Source organism: Zootermopsis nevadensis, unplaced genomic scaffold, assembly GCF_977971745.1.
Source record: "Zootermopsis nevadensis isolate Lab colony 2312 unplaced genomic scaffold, Znev_1.0 Znev_ptg000017l, whole genome shotgun sequence".
Lineage (NCBI taxonomy): Eukaryota > Metazoa > Arthropoda > Insecta > Blattodea > Termopsidae > Zootermopsis > Zootermopsis nevadensis.
The window spans coordinates 15345545-15360294 of NW_028259149.1; the positions used below are offsets into that span (position 1 = coordinate 15345545).

General features: G+C 34.7%; 2 protein-coding genes across 5 annotated transcripts; both read right to left on the bottom strand.

The window, feature by feature from the left end:
- Positions 1-401: 401 nt before the first annotated feature.
- LOC110831777 (mesotocin-neurophysin MT) lies at positions 402-3482 on the bottom strand. The gene is made up of 3 exons (XM_022068160.2): positions 3117-3482; positions 2203-2416; positions 402-1262 (listed from the first exon to the last, which is right to left on the bottom strand). The coding sequence occupies exons 1-3, from the start codon at positions 3249-3251 to the stop codon at positions 1117-1119; spliced, it is 495 nt and encodes a 164-aa protein (XP_021923852.1). The 5' UTR covers positions 3252-3482; the 3' UTR covers positions 402-1116.
- A 2650-nt stretch (positions 3483-6132) lies between these two features.
- Positions 6133-14695, bottom strand: LOC110831778 (rRNA N(6)-adenosine-methyltransferase ZCCHC4). 4 transcript variants are annotated; one of them, XM_022068164.1, is made up of 8 exons: positions 14566-14695; positions 13524-13870; positions 12298-12498; positions 10891-11128; positions 10400-10510; positions 9176-9342; positions 7439-7648; positions 6133-6852 (listed from the first exon to the last, which is right to left on the bottom strand). In XM_022068164.1, exons 2-8 carry the CDS (start codon positions 13863-13865, stop codon positions 6628-6630), a joined length of 1494 nt encoding a protein of 497 aa, XP_021923856.1. In that variant the 5' UTR covers positions 13866-13870; positions 14566-14695; the 3' UTR covers positions 6133-6627. The 4 variants fall into 4 exon arrangements, with proteins under 4 accessions (XP_021923856.1, XP_021923855.1, XP_021923853.1 ...); XM_022068163.2 differs by lacking the exon at positions 14566-14695 and adding an exon at positions 14272-14499 and having other exon boundaries at positions 6133-6849; XM_022068161.2 differs by lacking the exon at positions 14566-14695 and adding an exon at positions 14272-14498.
- Between the last annotated feature and the right edge of the window lie 55 nt (positions 14696-14750).

Below are 14750 nucleotides of genomic sequence, written 5' to 3' on the forward strand. Positions count from 1 at the left end.
ACTTTTCAGAGCATGAAATGTGTATATGTTGAAAAAATTGCCATTGTATGCATGAAAGACAAGGTAGAAAGATAAAGTAAGGGAAGATACATAAAGTAAAAAGGGAATGGACACAGAGAAGAGAAGAGTTCTTATGGCAGGATAGAGACAATTGAGTAGGTTTTGTCATTTATTTATTTGTGGTTTTTTAATTATGCTGTCAGCAGCCCAGACTACATAGCATCAAATGATAGCATTACCCAGATGAACGGAGGAAACTTGTCTGTATATCTGATTTCTAGGCTGAGATATTAACCAAAGACTTACCAAATATGAATCAGGAGTGATAAACATTTAGGACAAGGGACTGAAGATTATTTTTGTTGGGATAGATGGTTCCCTATTTATGTAAGGTAGACCAATGTTAATTATTCCTTTTATTGATCGAATGATTCATGTTATCATTGTTTTCATAATGTGGATGTACAAATAATTACAGTATCATGTATTCTTTTATATTATAGCTTCAGATCACTGGCAGAAATAATATTTTTGCTTTAATTTACAAGAAATGTTTATCTGTCAACATTTTCAATATTAGAATAGAATGCTGCTTATAAGTTCATACACAAACAGTCTAAAGTTTACAAAGCAAATGTCTTGAAGTGATCCAGTGAATCTTTGACTCATATAATATATCACTCTGTGATTCATAAACTGTTCTTCTATATAATCCTCATAAATACTGAGAAACCTAGATGTTGCTTCAACAGCTCAAAACTGGCAAAGCAGCATGTGGGAGGCCAAAACTGATGATGTGGTAGCAGTAACAAAACAAGGGAGAGGAAAGCTCATCCATTGATGTGTAAGTACTTCAGTCTCCATGGGAACAATGTAGAAAAATAGTTCACAAGTCATGCATAGTCATCATATTATCCATATTGAATATTAAATCATTTCAAGACCTTGAAAACTTACTTTCAGGCTACCCTTTGCATATAAATGCACAGTCACTTTGCCAGTTAGTAAAACAAATTTCCATTTTATTCTCTGTAGAGAAGGACTTTTTGTATTATAAATTTTTCATAGGTAGTTGGGCAGAAAATGTATATATGGAAGAATATTTTAGTAAGAACATTATTCACTGAGTCCAAGACCTGGGTTTTCTTGCTGATATGAACTATATAGGCTGTACAGAGGATTCGTTTGATCAGCACTTACATCTATTAGCTCTGGTGCATCACTGGTGGTCAGCTGACAAGTTATGTCGATATGGCAGGATTCTGAAACCAAGGCACAGTTTGTAGTTTGACATATAACTGAGATAAGTAAACAGCTGAACCACAATCTTTAACAATTGGTAGTAGTACAGAATAATGTTTTGGCCATTGTACCCTGGCACAGTCTTTCTGCCCTGTGCAAACACTACATCAATTGCTGCTTTTCCTATTCAGCTGTGGTTGAATGAAGTTATCTTGATGAGTCAGCATTGGTGATATGAAGAAGTAGCAATATTCACATATCACTCAGTGGTTTGTGAAATTCTGTGTAAGACATGCTCACACAAGTGTGTTACATTTTTTATACGAATCTCTAGTGAACTGTAACTCTGCTAAGAAGAGTCAGAGGAAACTGAGAAGAAAATTTCCCTGGGTTTGAGTTTCTCACAGAAACATTAGCCAGAATCTTGTCAATAAAGTAAGACTAACTGGCATATCAATAAAAAACTAAAATGTCAGCATCAAGTACTGATAGAATAAATGGACAAACTAAGAGCTTGGTTTACTTGCACAAGTAGTAATATCAAAACGGACTGTACTTTTTGCAGTCATGTGATCTAGTAGCCAGACTTAATTTCTGTAATTCATACCTTTAGTTATTGGTAATATTTTAAAACTGAAGTCTATCAAACCAATCAACTCAGAGAAGCAGTTCTCATAGAAATGTCATGTATATCCAAAGAACAGCTACAGCAAGTGCACCAGAATCTGTGTAGCTGTAGAGAATGGGTCTGCACCAATGGGGTACATTTTCAAATAGATGAGTAAACTTCTGTCTGCAGTCCATTCCTTTGTTGCACGCTAACAAGGTAAAGGTTAAGTTGTTCTTGTGCCTAATTAAGGTTAATGTCGTGAAGATATGTGCGAGTGAAAGTATAGGTAAATGCAGTCTTATTGTCAGCACCTTGAGGTAAGAGGTCAGCTTTAATCTTTGTGTGCTTACCATGAGTACAACAAACTCCATTTGCAGTACACCGCCCAGCAAACTTTCCTTCTCCACACTGGGCTCCTGTGGGAGCTGTACATGGGACTGGAGATGCAGCCTCACTCAGACATCGGGCAGTGTCAGGTGTTGCCACAAGGCAGCCAATTTGTGGGCCACAGCAAATGGCAGGGCCATAGCAATGCCCCAGTTTTGCAGGTCCACATCGAGCGCACTGTCAACATATCCGTGTTCATATGTAAACTGCATACAAGTTTTTATTGAAAGACTTCAAGGCAAGAGACTGAAATATAGATTGGAGCATAGAAATGAAACATCCTAGATGTAAAGGATGAAGGTGTTATCTGAACTGACCTGGCTGAAGATAGGCTGAAGTGATAGGCTTGAGTTCTGTAAAAGCATGGAATTTTTTGACCAGCTGATCATTAACAGTTATGAAGAATGTCCTTGCACCATGAAGTTCATTGAATTTGTAAACTATTGACAGTTATTCAATATCATTGCTCCATTACCAAGATGAAGTTATTGGCACTCTAGACTTTATAAAGCTTTACTTAGTCTTTGATTTTGTAGATTCTCAGGCTAGCCTATCATGTAAAGTTCCCAGTTAATGTTATTTTTAAATAAAAAATCACTTGCCTGTGAATTCTGTTAGTTTCATACGAGTATAAGTTCATGTATTGTTGAGTTTGTGTGCTGCTTTCCACTGTTAATAATTCTTGAATTAACTGACGAATGTTATGAAACTTGGTTTGAACAATATTCCATTCAAGACTATTTCTACTTTTTATTCCATAACTTTAATGAAAAGTTTTAGCTCCTGAGGTTGTGACAGTAGTGTCACTCAAAGCAGTATCTCCAAATGTTATGGTTTACACAATGTCATTACAAGAACAAAAATGACATCAAAATACCTGTCTAATAGTGTGTAACTCTTGACTGTGGGTTCCTGCTCTTTTGCCTCCTTTTGGGCAGTTGGTGATGAGGCATGCTGTACACAAACTGATGAAGACAGCTAGAAGCGTTGCTGTTCCAAGTTGCATCTTCATATCGTTGCTCAAAGATGTGTGTAACTTGTTACACAGTCAAGCCTTCTTATATACACAAATCAACAGAGAATAAATATGCTGCTTCTTCCATGCATTATAGGTCTTGAAGCAAAAGTGGCATATGTTATATTAATCTATGTTTGAGGAATCTGATAAAATACTGACACTGTCTACATAGTGGTTGTTTTGGTGGATTGATGAATCAACATTATATTTTTGAGGCAAACTTTTAGTTTAAATCCTCAACATTAAAATTCATCAAAGCCTCATAAGTGGGTTGAGAGATGAACCATACAGATGGAACTATATAACATCCTAATTATGATTCACCAAATCCAAGAATACATAAAATTGTACTGTATTTTGAACCATTATGTCAGCTAGTATATTTATGATTAAGATATCTGTATTTCAGTTCAGATTCAGAATTAGTACTATTGGATTGTTTTACTTTGTCCTTCATCTGGTATTCTTAAAGTAACAGATTTTGAAAATAGGATGTTTCCATTTTCAGGTATAAGTATTTGGAGTACCTATTCAGTTGGGCCCATTACCAAACCTAACCTTAATTACTGGATCAGTAACTGTGAATGAGGGGAGCTCTTTGAAACAGACCCAAAAAAGTAACCTACTTCCCACTCATTCACTTGGTATCATTTAAAAATATTAGATGACGGATAAAGATCAGAAATCCAGTAATACTAATTGTAGTATACCATTATCATAACCTTTCACAACAGATTCAAAATTATTTAATACAAATTTGCAGGCATTATAGCACCCAGTTTACAAGAGCCCTTGATTTGAAAGTAAGTGGCACATAAAGTTGTGCCTGCATCAGATGTCCACAACATGTTGAAAGTGATGTCAGCTTCATGCTACAGCTGCTTTTCTCTCAGGGAGAAAGCACCTAGTATCTACTGGAGGCTGACTGAAACCCAAAAATAGTTCAGAAGTGTTAGGCAAAGAAAAATACCCAATCCCTGCCAGGAAGCAAAACCCCCAGCCATCAATCTTATAGCAATTAATTTTGCTGAGTGACTTGTCCTAGTTGACAATATTGACAGTTAGCCCTTTGCAACATTTAAAATTGTACAAGACTGGTCATTCCAATAAGCATCTGCCACACATAGCATACTGAAACATAATTTGGTTTTAAACCAAATTACATTTAATTAAGAGATCCACCTCTGGGCAGGATGGTGTAGAACAAACATTCTATACTTGTATTTGGAATGCACCTAGTTTGTATGTTCATTGGTTATATTGAAAGTTTTAGTGGTTTTCTTCTGTCTCTGAAGGCAAATCTTGAAATAGGTCACAGTCATCTTTGAAATCCAGACCAACTCAGCAATCATGATTATGAAGATTTCTGTCTTCTGGGTTGTTGTGCTGTGTAGTCTGGTCGATGTTTACCAACGTTTCAGAGGTCATACTGCCTCCGTCATCAGGGCGATGAATACTCACCGCTGTGAAAACCTCAAATCTTACAATCATGATTATGTTTTAATTTAATTTAATTTCATGATATAAAACTTATGCAGTTGAAACAGCATCATTAAATAACACAAAGTTAATCATTAATAGGCTTCTATGTACCAAGAAATTCTGGGTTTGATAATCATTGCAGAGTTAATTATAAAATGTTTGTTGTATTTATATAAATAAGATTGTTTTATATATGTTACTTTTGATCTAATGAAACTTCCATTAGCAGTAAAAATGTTTCTGCTTTCACACTCCATTCTATGCAACATGCATACACACATATATTAATGTTGTTTTGTGTGGGAGAAAAGTGCTACTTATAATTCAAAGCAGAGATGTATTATCCCTGGCATATATTTTCTGTTCCTCTCTTCTCATTCTAAGCTGTCTATTGTAGTATACAAATAAGAACTTGATCTGGAAGACTGAACAGACTGGGAAAAAAGTAAATTAAGCATGATCTGAACTAAAGAAGAAGAAGCTGTCCCACTATATGCCGTGTAGGCGCTTGGGGGAGGATGCTGGGGGGGGGGGGGGCTGTATAGCTCTTATTCATTCTCAGCCATGTCACTAGAAGGGGGTGAGTGGTCAGCATCATGCCTCAGCCATGCTTTACCCCTACGAAAGGACCCTGGTACCCATTGGATAAGAGGCTGGGTGGGCCCCAGAGCTGGTCTAGATGCTGAGACAAGAGGAAGAATCCTCTGCCCCTATCAGAGATCAAACGCTGGTCATCCAGTCCATAGCCAGTCACTATACTAACTGAGCTACTCCAGCTTTGATCTGAACTAAAGCATCACCATTAAAAAATCCTGTTCAGTGATCTACCTGAAGATACTATCCCAACATTAATATATAGGGAGTGATGAAGGCCGTGAAAAGTCTCATTAGCATAGTCTCAAAGCAGGACCTTCAGAATTCAAAGCAGATTGTGAACGACTAAATTGTGACTCAGTGGTTCAATTTATAATCACTACACAGCAAAAGAACACATAATGTTTTTGTACATAAGGTAGTGTTCATCATCAGGTGTATTTGAAACATCTTGTATATAAAGCTTGGGGTTGTAGCTAGCTCCAATGAGACATTATATATGTTTTGGTTGGAAATAGTCTAAAATATTAAAATTATTAACATTCATACAATAATGTCTAATCTGTTATACATATTGGTACTACATTACATTGTAATGTTGAGTAACATGCTAGGTCCTTTGTTGTGTGGAGCTACCAGTGCCAAGCTGGAGGACTAACCCATGTCAGCTGTCTCAGTTTGCAGATATTTTCCATATCCTCCAGCTGAACTGCAAAGATGTATTTTGATAGGGTAAGAAGGGACCTAATTTACAGGAAAGGGTTAAGATTTCATCACAAAATGAAACTGAGAACACAGCTACCAGTAATATGTTTTATTCTTCAGTTACATAAACATTTCTATTTACTGGAACCATAACATGAAACAGTTCATGAATCATAATGGCAAACAATATATGAAACATCCATACTTTATACAGAACTCAAGCATAATATTATCTTCCTGGGTATGTGGGCTTAGGACTTCAAGAGGTTTCACTAATATTTCCAAAATGTGAAACAACAGTTTCTCATCTTATCATTCATGCATACATACATATAAACATACATATGCATGTGTGTATATATAAACTGTACAGTAATATAATGAATTCTTCTTGAGCTACCAGCTGTGTCAGTTGGTTGAAAGGAGAAACCACCAACTACCAGACTGGGCTGATAGCCCAAGAAGAATTCATTACACTTAGACACTGTGAAAGCTCCAGATCATACTTTTGAGTAATACATGACTGATGTATTATAGTGTGCTGCCAAGTGGAAGACATTTAGAAACACCACACTCAAAGATGTATAAATCAAAGCTGTAATGTTGGTCTCCTACTTGTGTTCGCTCCTGATTTACTTTTCTTCCTTTTTTTAATATTTTTTCTTGACTTTTTGCTATTGACATTCTGCAGCTTCTGCTTCTTACTTGACATATTTGTAAATATTTGTTTTTCATCTTCATCAATCTTATTCTGTGTGTGTTTTCGTTTCTTACACATCTTCATTGAATTTAACTGAAGAGTGCAGTCAGGCTGCTGAGGGGAAAAAAAAATCATATTAATTAACAACAGAAGTACTTGTTTCATAAGCTTATATTGTGAAGAGATCAGGACTCTTGATAGTGACAGTGATTCTGTAATGGTTCTGGATGAAATAGTTTGTCAGATAAAAATGTAATACACATACAGGAATGTTTACATGATAATTTTGAAAGTACTGATTTTTAAACCTAGCACAGTCCTTAAGAAGGTAACAGTTGCTCAGCTAGTAAAGAGATTCTCCAACTTTTATGGAACCCAAAGTTTGGTTAATTGTGTTTCAAACAGCCTGCACATATGTTAAGAATATAAAATGAAATAGTATTAATGTGGGTTAATACAGAAGTTGTGTTGCCTGGCTGTACTCCTGAAATTCCTTCTATATTGAATGTACATCAGACAATGGACAACATTCAACATAAGTGCAGTGTAACCATTATGTACTTGTGTCTATTATTCTGCCAAATATTTGATTGGCTGTCTCATTAGTCACTTCAAAGAAAACTCTACAAGTACTCCTGCCACTAAGTTAGAAAGTTTAATGTACATTTTGATAACAGTGCTATATGAAAAAGTTACCAACCTTTTTAATAAGAAAAGCTGCATCAAAGCCAAATCTAGGGCAATCTCTCTTTTTGTGTCCAGGTTGTCCACAATTAAAACACAACTGTGATGGAACAAACTCTCCACACACATGACTTGGCAGACAACAGCGGTTACAAGTCACACAATGCTTCCAAGATGGTTTCACACACCTCATGCATTCATTACAATGAACATATGTTCGACCATCCTAAGCATAAATTCAAAATATAATTGAATAAATATCTATGGTTGCAAAGCACATCACACTATACATATCACAATGAAAACAAAGAAATTAATTTCACCTGAATTTTATTAAATATTTGCAATCCTGAAAAAATTTTCATGTCAAAATTCAATTCTTTATTATTATTATTATTAAAAGTTTCAGATATCAATGAGATCTTTATTTTATGACCTGTCCTGTCATTTTTGGATGATCAACAATTTCTGATAGCATTTACAATATTTTATTTGTTCTTATAAAGTAGGGGTTTAAATTGGCCAATACAAATCAAAATTATATTCCATGCTGTTATATGTTCTGTTTCTCTAAGATAGAATACAATAAAACTTCTTTAGTTTTTAAAGTGTTCTCATTATACAAAATTTCAAAATAAAACTTCAAATGGTGTTAATTTTTCTGCCACCTAATAAGTCTGTACAACCATGAAACTTTTCAGGATGCATATCAAAGAAGGTGTTTCAAAAATTAAGGTAACAGCTTGTGACACAAGTGGGAGGTTGTGGATCACCTGCCATAGTCCTGACTCTCACAAGTGTCTTCCATCTCTCTGGATCCCTGAAGGAGTGACTGATTTGAAACTTATGGCAACATGCATTGTCCTGTTGTTTCCTGGCTAAAGTCACTTGACACTGATTTCTTCCACATTAGGACAGATGCCTTGGCATCACAGTGAGACACGTGCTTAAACATCAGTGGCAACTATGTGGAAAAGTAATGTGATATAATAATGAAGTCCTTCTTATAGGAGAGCTCGTTACCTTATTTCTTGAAGCACCCTTATATTACCTGTTCACTATGTGCTTTGTGATAAAATTACATTAAAAATTAATAATACAATTATTTTAACTGAGTTTATTGTAGAATAAAATAATAAGAACTGTTATAAAAATCTTTCTAAGGTGTTCCATTAAGTGTTGAAGAATAGTATTACATATAAAGTTTTCTGTATGGGATGCTATAATTGTCATTAAAGCAGAGGCACCATATCACATCTGTGAAAGGTTGTCTATGATATGAGTCAGCAAGACAGACATTTGAAACATGTAGGCTGCTAAATGTTACCAATAAATATTGTAAAATGTGCATTTACTGATTTGATAATTATTCAGTGAATTGTTTGTGACAGTGTGTATACTAGTAAGTGTAACACTACTGCAAACGGATGCTTAAATATAGATTTATAGAAAGTAAATTCCCAACCTTCCAAAGACACAGGGCTGTAGCACTCTTCTGAGTATTACTATGCTGAATAAATTAGCTGCCTACCTATCCCCACATTTTACTGTACATCAAGGCCAGAATTCTAATATGAACAAGAACCATCAAGTTCACCTTCAAGACATACCTAAATTAAATGAAGATCTACTAACTATACAACTAATTACTGCTAGCATATAATATAAAATTTATTAATTAGTACGTCCACATAGAGTGTAATTATTTTCTGTACTGAGATTTGTCATAATGGTGTTAAATACACAAGGTCACCTTGGATGAACATTCATTGCACTGTGTGCAGTGGCGATTTTCTTGACTAATCCATCGCTGACAGATCTCACAGTATCGATAACCTTCTTCATTTGGAAGTGGAATATCTTTTGGATTTGCATTTGTAAATATTCTCACAGGAGATCCATGTTTGCGGCCTTTAGGACCTATTCAATGATAAACAGCTCATTCAAACCCATGGCACTTCCAATGTAAATTTTAACTTTTCATCATCTGCAATCAGGGATTTCCCATGTAGGACATAGTTTAGCATTTCTTCTTGCAGTCTACATCAGTGTCAGTTGAAGACTTTCATAACATGTTACTGAGAGAGAACAGTTTGAGCTATCTGTACAAAACACACTGAAATATCAAAATTGCAAGGCATATTTAAATCATGGGTGTAGAAACTTGTATCTTGAGAAAAATGGTCCTCTGGCCAGGGCTGAATGCATTAACAGATATGCACTGTAGGAATCTATAGAATGGTTAATATACATTGAAGTCATGTCGATAATGTAAACTTACATTTACTTTTATTTATTTATTTATTCTCAAATGTAATTACTCAAATAATATTTCACAGTTCTCTCTGTCTAGAGGTTAAGTAATAATGGCTTGGAGTAAAAAAGAGGGCTTGACTTGTTCAAGTTAGTGACTAAATTAACATGAAATAAAATTGATTATTAATTTAAGAATGACTACCCATGGACACAATAAGCATGTGTCTAAATTAACACTACATGAATATTATAAAATCATGTTCTTACAGTGGCTGGAGAAGATGTGGTGGAATAAGTACAGCATTAGTGTGTGAAATTGCAGATAGAATGGATGAATTTTATTTTAATGATTAGTGTAAAGTTATCATAATACAAAAAGTCCTACAGTACGTATGCAGATTGTGGTCCATACCATATTAATTTTGTATTGTGTAAAGATTTTATTTGTTTGTTCTTAGGTTATTTAATTATACTGTTTCATCTGCAGAGTTTATATAACACAGAATGAGATAGGAATATTATCACAAATGTTTAATATGTAGATTTATAACAAGGCAGTAATAGCTCATTTTACATTTGGCAGTTGTTTGAAGTGTTAAATCATAGTCTGTTTCTAATATGAGACTATTCCTAATTATACGCGAGAAAGAAAATAATTAATGTATACTTGTTTCAAACCCACTGCATTATTCAGCATTACATAACAGATTTAATTAATTACCTGAGGCAAATAAAGAATGGTTGTCATAATCCACTTTATAATCCAACATGGTAAAATCTGGACAGCTGGCTAGGACTTGTGGTTCCATAAAATATGGAAAAATCCATAGGACTGCAACACAACATGTAATACTGAGACATATCAGTGTTTGCATAAACACATTATAATTTAGGATTTGAGACTCGCCATGAGTACAATCAATAAAATCTTCTCAGGCAATCAGCCACGTTAACGTGGCTGATTGCCTGAGAAGATTTTATTGATTACATTATAATTTATTTAACCCAATCTAGGGTTCATACAAGATTGTGGGGTCATTCATTTGTTCCCATATTTATATTTTAGGCTTAAGAAGGTATGGAAAAATTTGTTAGAACAGATTAAGAAAAATGATCTTAACACTCACCAATCCCACCTTTGTTGTGGTAATCTAACCCAAATTAATTTTGTACTATTTCTATAAAAATTCTAGCAACTAAAGGTAATCATACCTAACATATCTGTATGAATGTTAGGGCAGAGTTTTCTATGAAGCTGCATAATTTCTTGAACAGTCTTGGCAAGAGGCTCAACTCGACCTCCAAAGGGAGGATCCATTACTAACACAATTCCATGACCACCATCACGCTGTAGAAATTCAGCTAAAACATGTGCTCCCTCCTCTTGAGAAAAAAAATAGTTGTTGAATGAGTTGAACCAACAGAAGTGTGATGGGGCATTGAATTGATGCTATAAAACAAACAAATGTAGACATATAAACATTTAAAATTTCTCTGGACACAATAAATTTGAACAAGTTTAAATAGATTATATTTATTGTTCTATCGCTCAATAGTTTTTTGATCCCCTTGTGTCTGTTACTGAATTTTAGGTGATTGTTTCATTCTTCTATATTTATTTGTTTATGATGAACAGTGGCTGTGCAAATAGGGATGAAAGACAAGACTAAGGTGAGGGAAAGCGAGAGTGAATTTCAATGTCAGTAGCTGAAGTAGTGACAGCATAGCTACAGACTGCTATGAAATACTAACTATTATTATATGATTAATTGCTTTAGTAATACATAAGATACTTATCCACCATAACTGGCAGTCCACACCTGTACAAGACATTGTGAAGGGTTTAATTCTAGAACCCTCTGCTAAAACAACCAAGAACTATTAAGATTAAAGAGCAACCAATTCTGACACATGACAAGACTACTAACATGTCACTTATCTGGATCTGGCAAATAGCCCCACCTAGAAGTGATGCACGTTCTGTTGATCTGTATGGCCCTAGCTAAATTAAAATTTTGTCACCTGGAAACACTCTTTATGAAACCAAGTGAATACCAGGAAACCCCACTTAAAATAAGTACTGCACTTTACATTCAATACAGCAATATTGCTTAATATGAGACATGGGATACACAATAGATCAGACAATCACAGAGCTAGGGTAATTTAATATCCTGACCCCCTTCTGTTCATTCATATCAAACCCACAGAAAGAAGTCTCATAGGTTGAGATGTTGGTGCTCTAACTCATGCTATCCAGACCAACGTGTTTAGCACTAACAAAGGTCAACACTACTACATTCCTGTGAATAAAATGGCTGGATGGGAATACAGGAGAGCACACTGGAAGCAGAAGCTTAACAATTCAAAGGAGATGTGATGGGGGTTTATCAATTGTACTTCTTTCCATGAGCTCATTATAGTTTCTCCAGGAACTGCAAGTCTTTAGTCTTTAAATGCAGACATTTAAAGAACAAAACCTGAAAGTGGATGATTAAAGAGATCTGACATCCATCACATTTGTAAAATAAACAACATAATTGTAAATGAAAAAATTAGGTGCTCCTTAGCACCTATCAGACTATGGAAATATAAAATTTTTCTATGTGTTTAACTCACAAATCTATAGTCTATATCCAGTAACAAGCTGTCCATTTCTGTTGACATCTCTGAACACACCAGTTCATGAACACGAGGAGTACCCAAGCATAACACTTTCATGGCTCCCAAACAACGAGCTATATTCACAATGGTCCTTGTAGCATGGGATGAAAACAAATACTGGGCCTCTTTCTTTGCATTTTCCAAAGGTTTCAGTAGCTGAAACATAGTAGAGTAATGGGAGGATTGTAGCACTAGCACTCTAGGAATATATTCAGGAGTACTCAGAGAAAACTTTAACAGGTCAATGGAAAATCTGAGCCTTAGCCTCTCCAGGCAAATACTAGAATAGTTTCATGATAAAGGCATAACCACCTCATTCCAAATCCTTCCCTATTCATGGTACTATTCATCACTTTTATTAGAATAGTGGATTGCAAAAAATGCACATATAATTTCCAACTCCATGATACTGAACTTTTTAAGTAGCTGAACAGTTTATGATAAAATCATCATATATACTTTTTGAGAATTTGAAATTTATTTACAGTTATCAGCCCCAACAAAATTATTCTAACCCATAATTTAATTTCAGTTATTTTCTATAACACAGACCATTCTAACTTAAGTAATGCAACTGATCATGAGAGCCCCTGCTTTTAATAAACTTTAAAGTTCATCACCACTTTACTGACCAGTGTATCTTATCCTGAGCCAGGGGTCAATTCATAACCAATATCTTTAAGATTTGTTTCAATATTAACCTCCTGCAAGATTCCGAAAGCAATTTTCATATTCCATCATCCAACTGTGTGACTATTTATAGGGTCAGTACTTTATTTCTGTCTTATACAATAAACAGTATTATATTATTCAACTGTTAAACATTGACAGTAAACTAACAAAGTAATTATTTATTTATATTTTATGCTGTAACATAGTTCAGTACTGTCCATTCTTCTTAAAAACATACAATAATTATAAAATGCACAAAACCAGTCATTGAAAATGTAAGGATTAAATAAAATAAAATGTAATTTCTCCTATTGTTTTGAAAGGGTGTAAAACTTGGTTCTTACTATGATAGTGATGGTGAAAAAAATAAGGAATATAACTTTTGCTTCACAGAAATCAAACTTTGTAACAATTATATTGGGAAATAAATATCAACAACACATGGTTAAATATGTGGTGATGCATGCTTTAAGAAAACTTGGTTTTTTATGTGTCAGTGGTCACATTACCTCTGATGGATGTGTCAAGAGATATTCAGAAATACCAAATGTTACATCATGCTCATCATGTTTCTTTGCAATTTCATTAGATATCAGAAGAATGCTACATGTATGACAAAAAGCTCGTTGTTCTGGAGACTTCTCAAGCAATTTCACAAACATTTTATAAAGTTTCACATGGTTAATTTTTGGGGTTATTCTATCTCGCTCCAAGTCCCAAGTCTTCTTCTTATTTGGTGTCACCTTCTCATCAGCCCACAGAAAAAAATTGCAATCCTTACGATCTCGACATGCTGAACAAGCAAAAAAACTTCTCTCTGCACCATTGACAACACGCTTAAAAAGTAGCATTGGTCCTGAAAGGCAAACACATCATCAACAATCAAACATGAGAATACAAGCTATCAGTTACTATATCATGTCAGTTTTCAAGACTGTTATCATTCTAGGACCAAAGTATTTTCTGTTATATTACAAATTTAAGACCAAGTTAATAATAAATAAAACAATATACATGACCTCAAACAATGCAGTACAGAAGTACGGATTTTATCCTTGTTACCCCTCCCTTTCCCACCACGACTACAACACCCATTGTGAAGAAAAGTGAACCTAACCTCACTAATCAGATAAAATTGAATCCCTTAATATTAGTACGCAGGGTATAGAACAAATAATAGCACACGTATTATACTAAAGATACCTAACATACAATACAGTTACAGAAACATATCCAAAGAACAAACACGACAGATACCATGTGGACAACTTGGATTTCCATTCATATCATTCAAAATTACTTCCACTCTAGTGAGTTCTTCCATTTTGTACGTTTTGAATGTTGATATGATCTATACATTCCAGGCTTGAAAACGAATATTCAAACTGACTAAAAATGTAACATAGGTGCACATAACCTTAAAATCATAATATAACCGCAACCATAGACATACACCAAAGAAACTATTCGTCACAGATTACAAAGCCTTAAATATCCTCACATCACTAGAAGTGACATTTTATTTTAAGGAGTATAAGCAGTTTCTGTTACCCAGCTACTAAGTGGTGTGAAAAGTCTCTGGTTATTTTCTATTACGTGTACGTGAAAGTATATAATTTTCAAATTATAAGGTACACCCTCTCTGTTTTTATAATCTGTGCGGCACTCAGCATAAAGTCTCTCCTCGCAAATTTCGCTCTACCAACTCCGCTGCAAAGAAAACATTGGCTGCAGGG

Bases quoted from the DNA above. Each gene is read 5' to 3' on its own strand.
- LOC110831777 (XM_022068160.2), bottom strand. From the start codon at position 3,251: ATGAAGATGCAACTTGGAACAGCAACGCTTCTAGCTGTCTTCATCAGT. The intron at 2,417-3,116 runs GTATTTTGATGT...ATATGTTGACAG, and splicing joins AGTTACACACTATTAGACAG to TGCGCTCGATGTGGACCTGC. The intron at 1,263-2,202 runs GTAAGCACACAA...CCTTGGTTTCAG, and splicing joins TGGAGTTTGTTGTACTCATG to AATCCTGCCATATCGACATA.
- LOC110831778 (XM_022068161.2), bottom strand. From the start codon at position 14,338: ATGGAAGAACTCACTAGAGTGGAAGTAATTTTGAATGATATGAATGGA. The intron at 13,871-14,271 runs GTATCTGTCGTG...TTTGCCTTTCAG, and splicing joins AAATCCAAGTTGTCCACATG to GACCAATGCTACTTTTTAAG. The intron at 9,343-10,399 runs GTAATTAATTAA...ATCATTGAATAG, and splicing joins CCATTCTTTATTTGCCTCAG to GTCCTAAAGGCCGCAAACAT.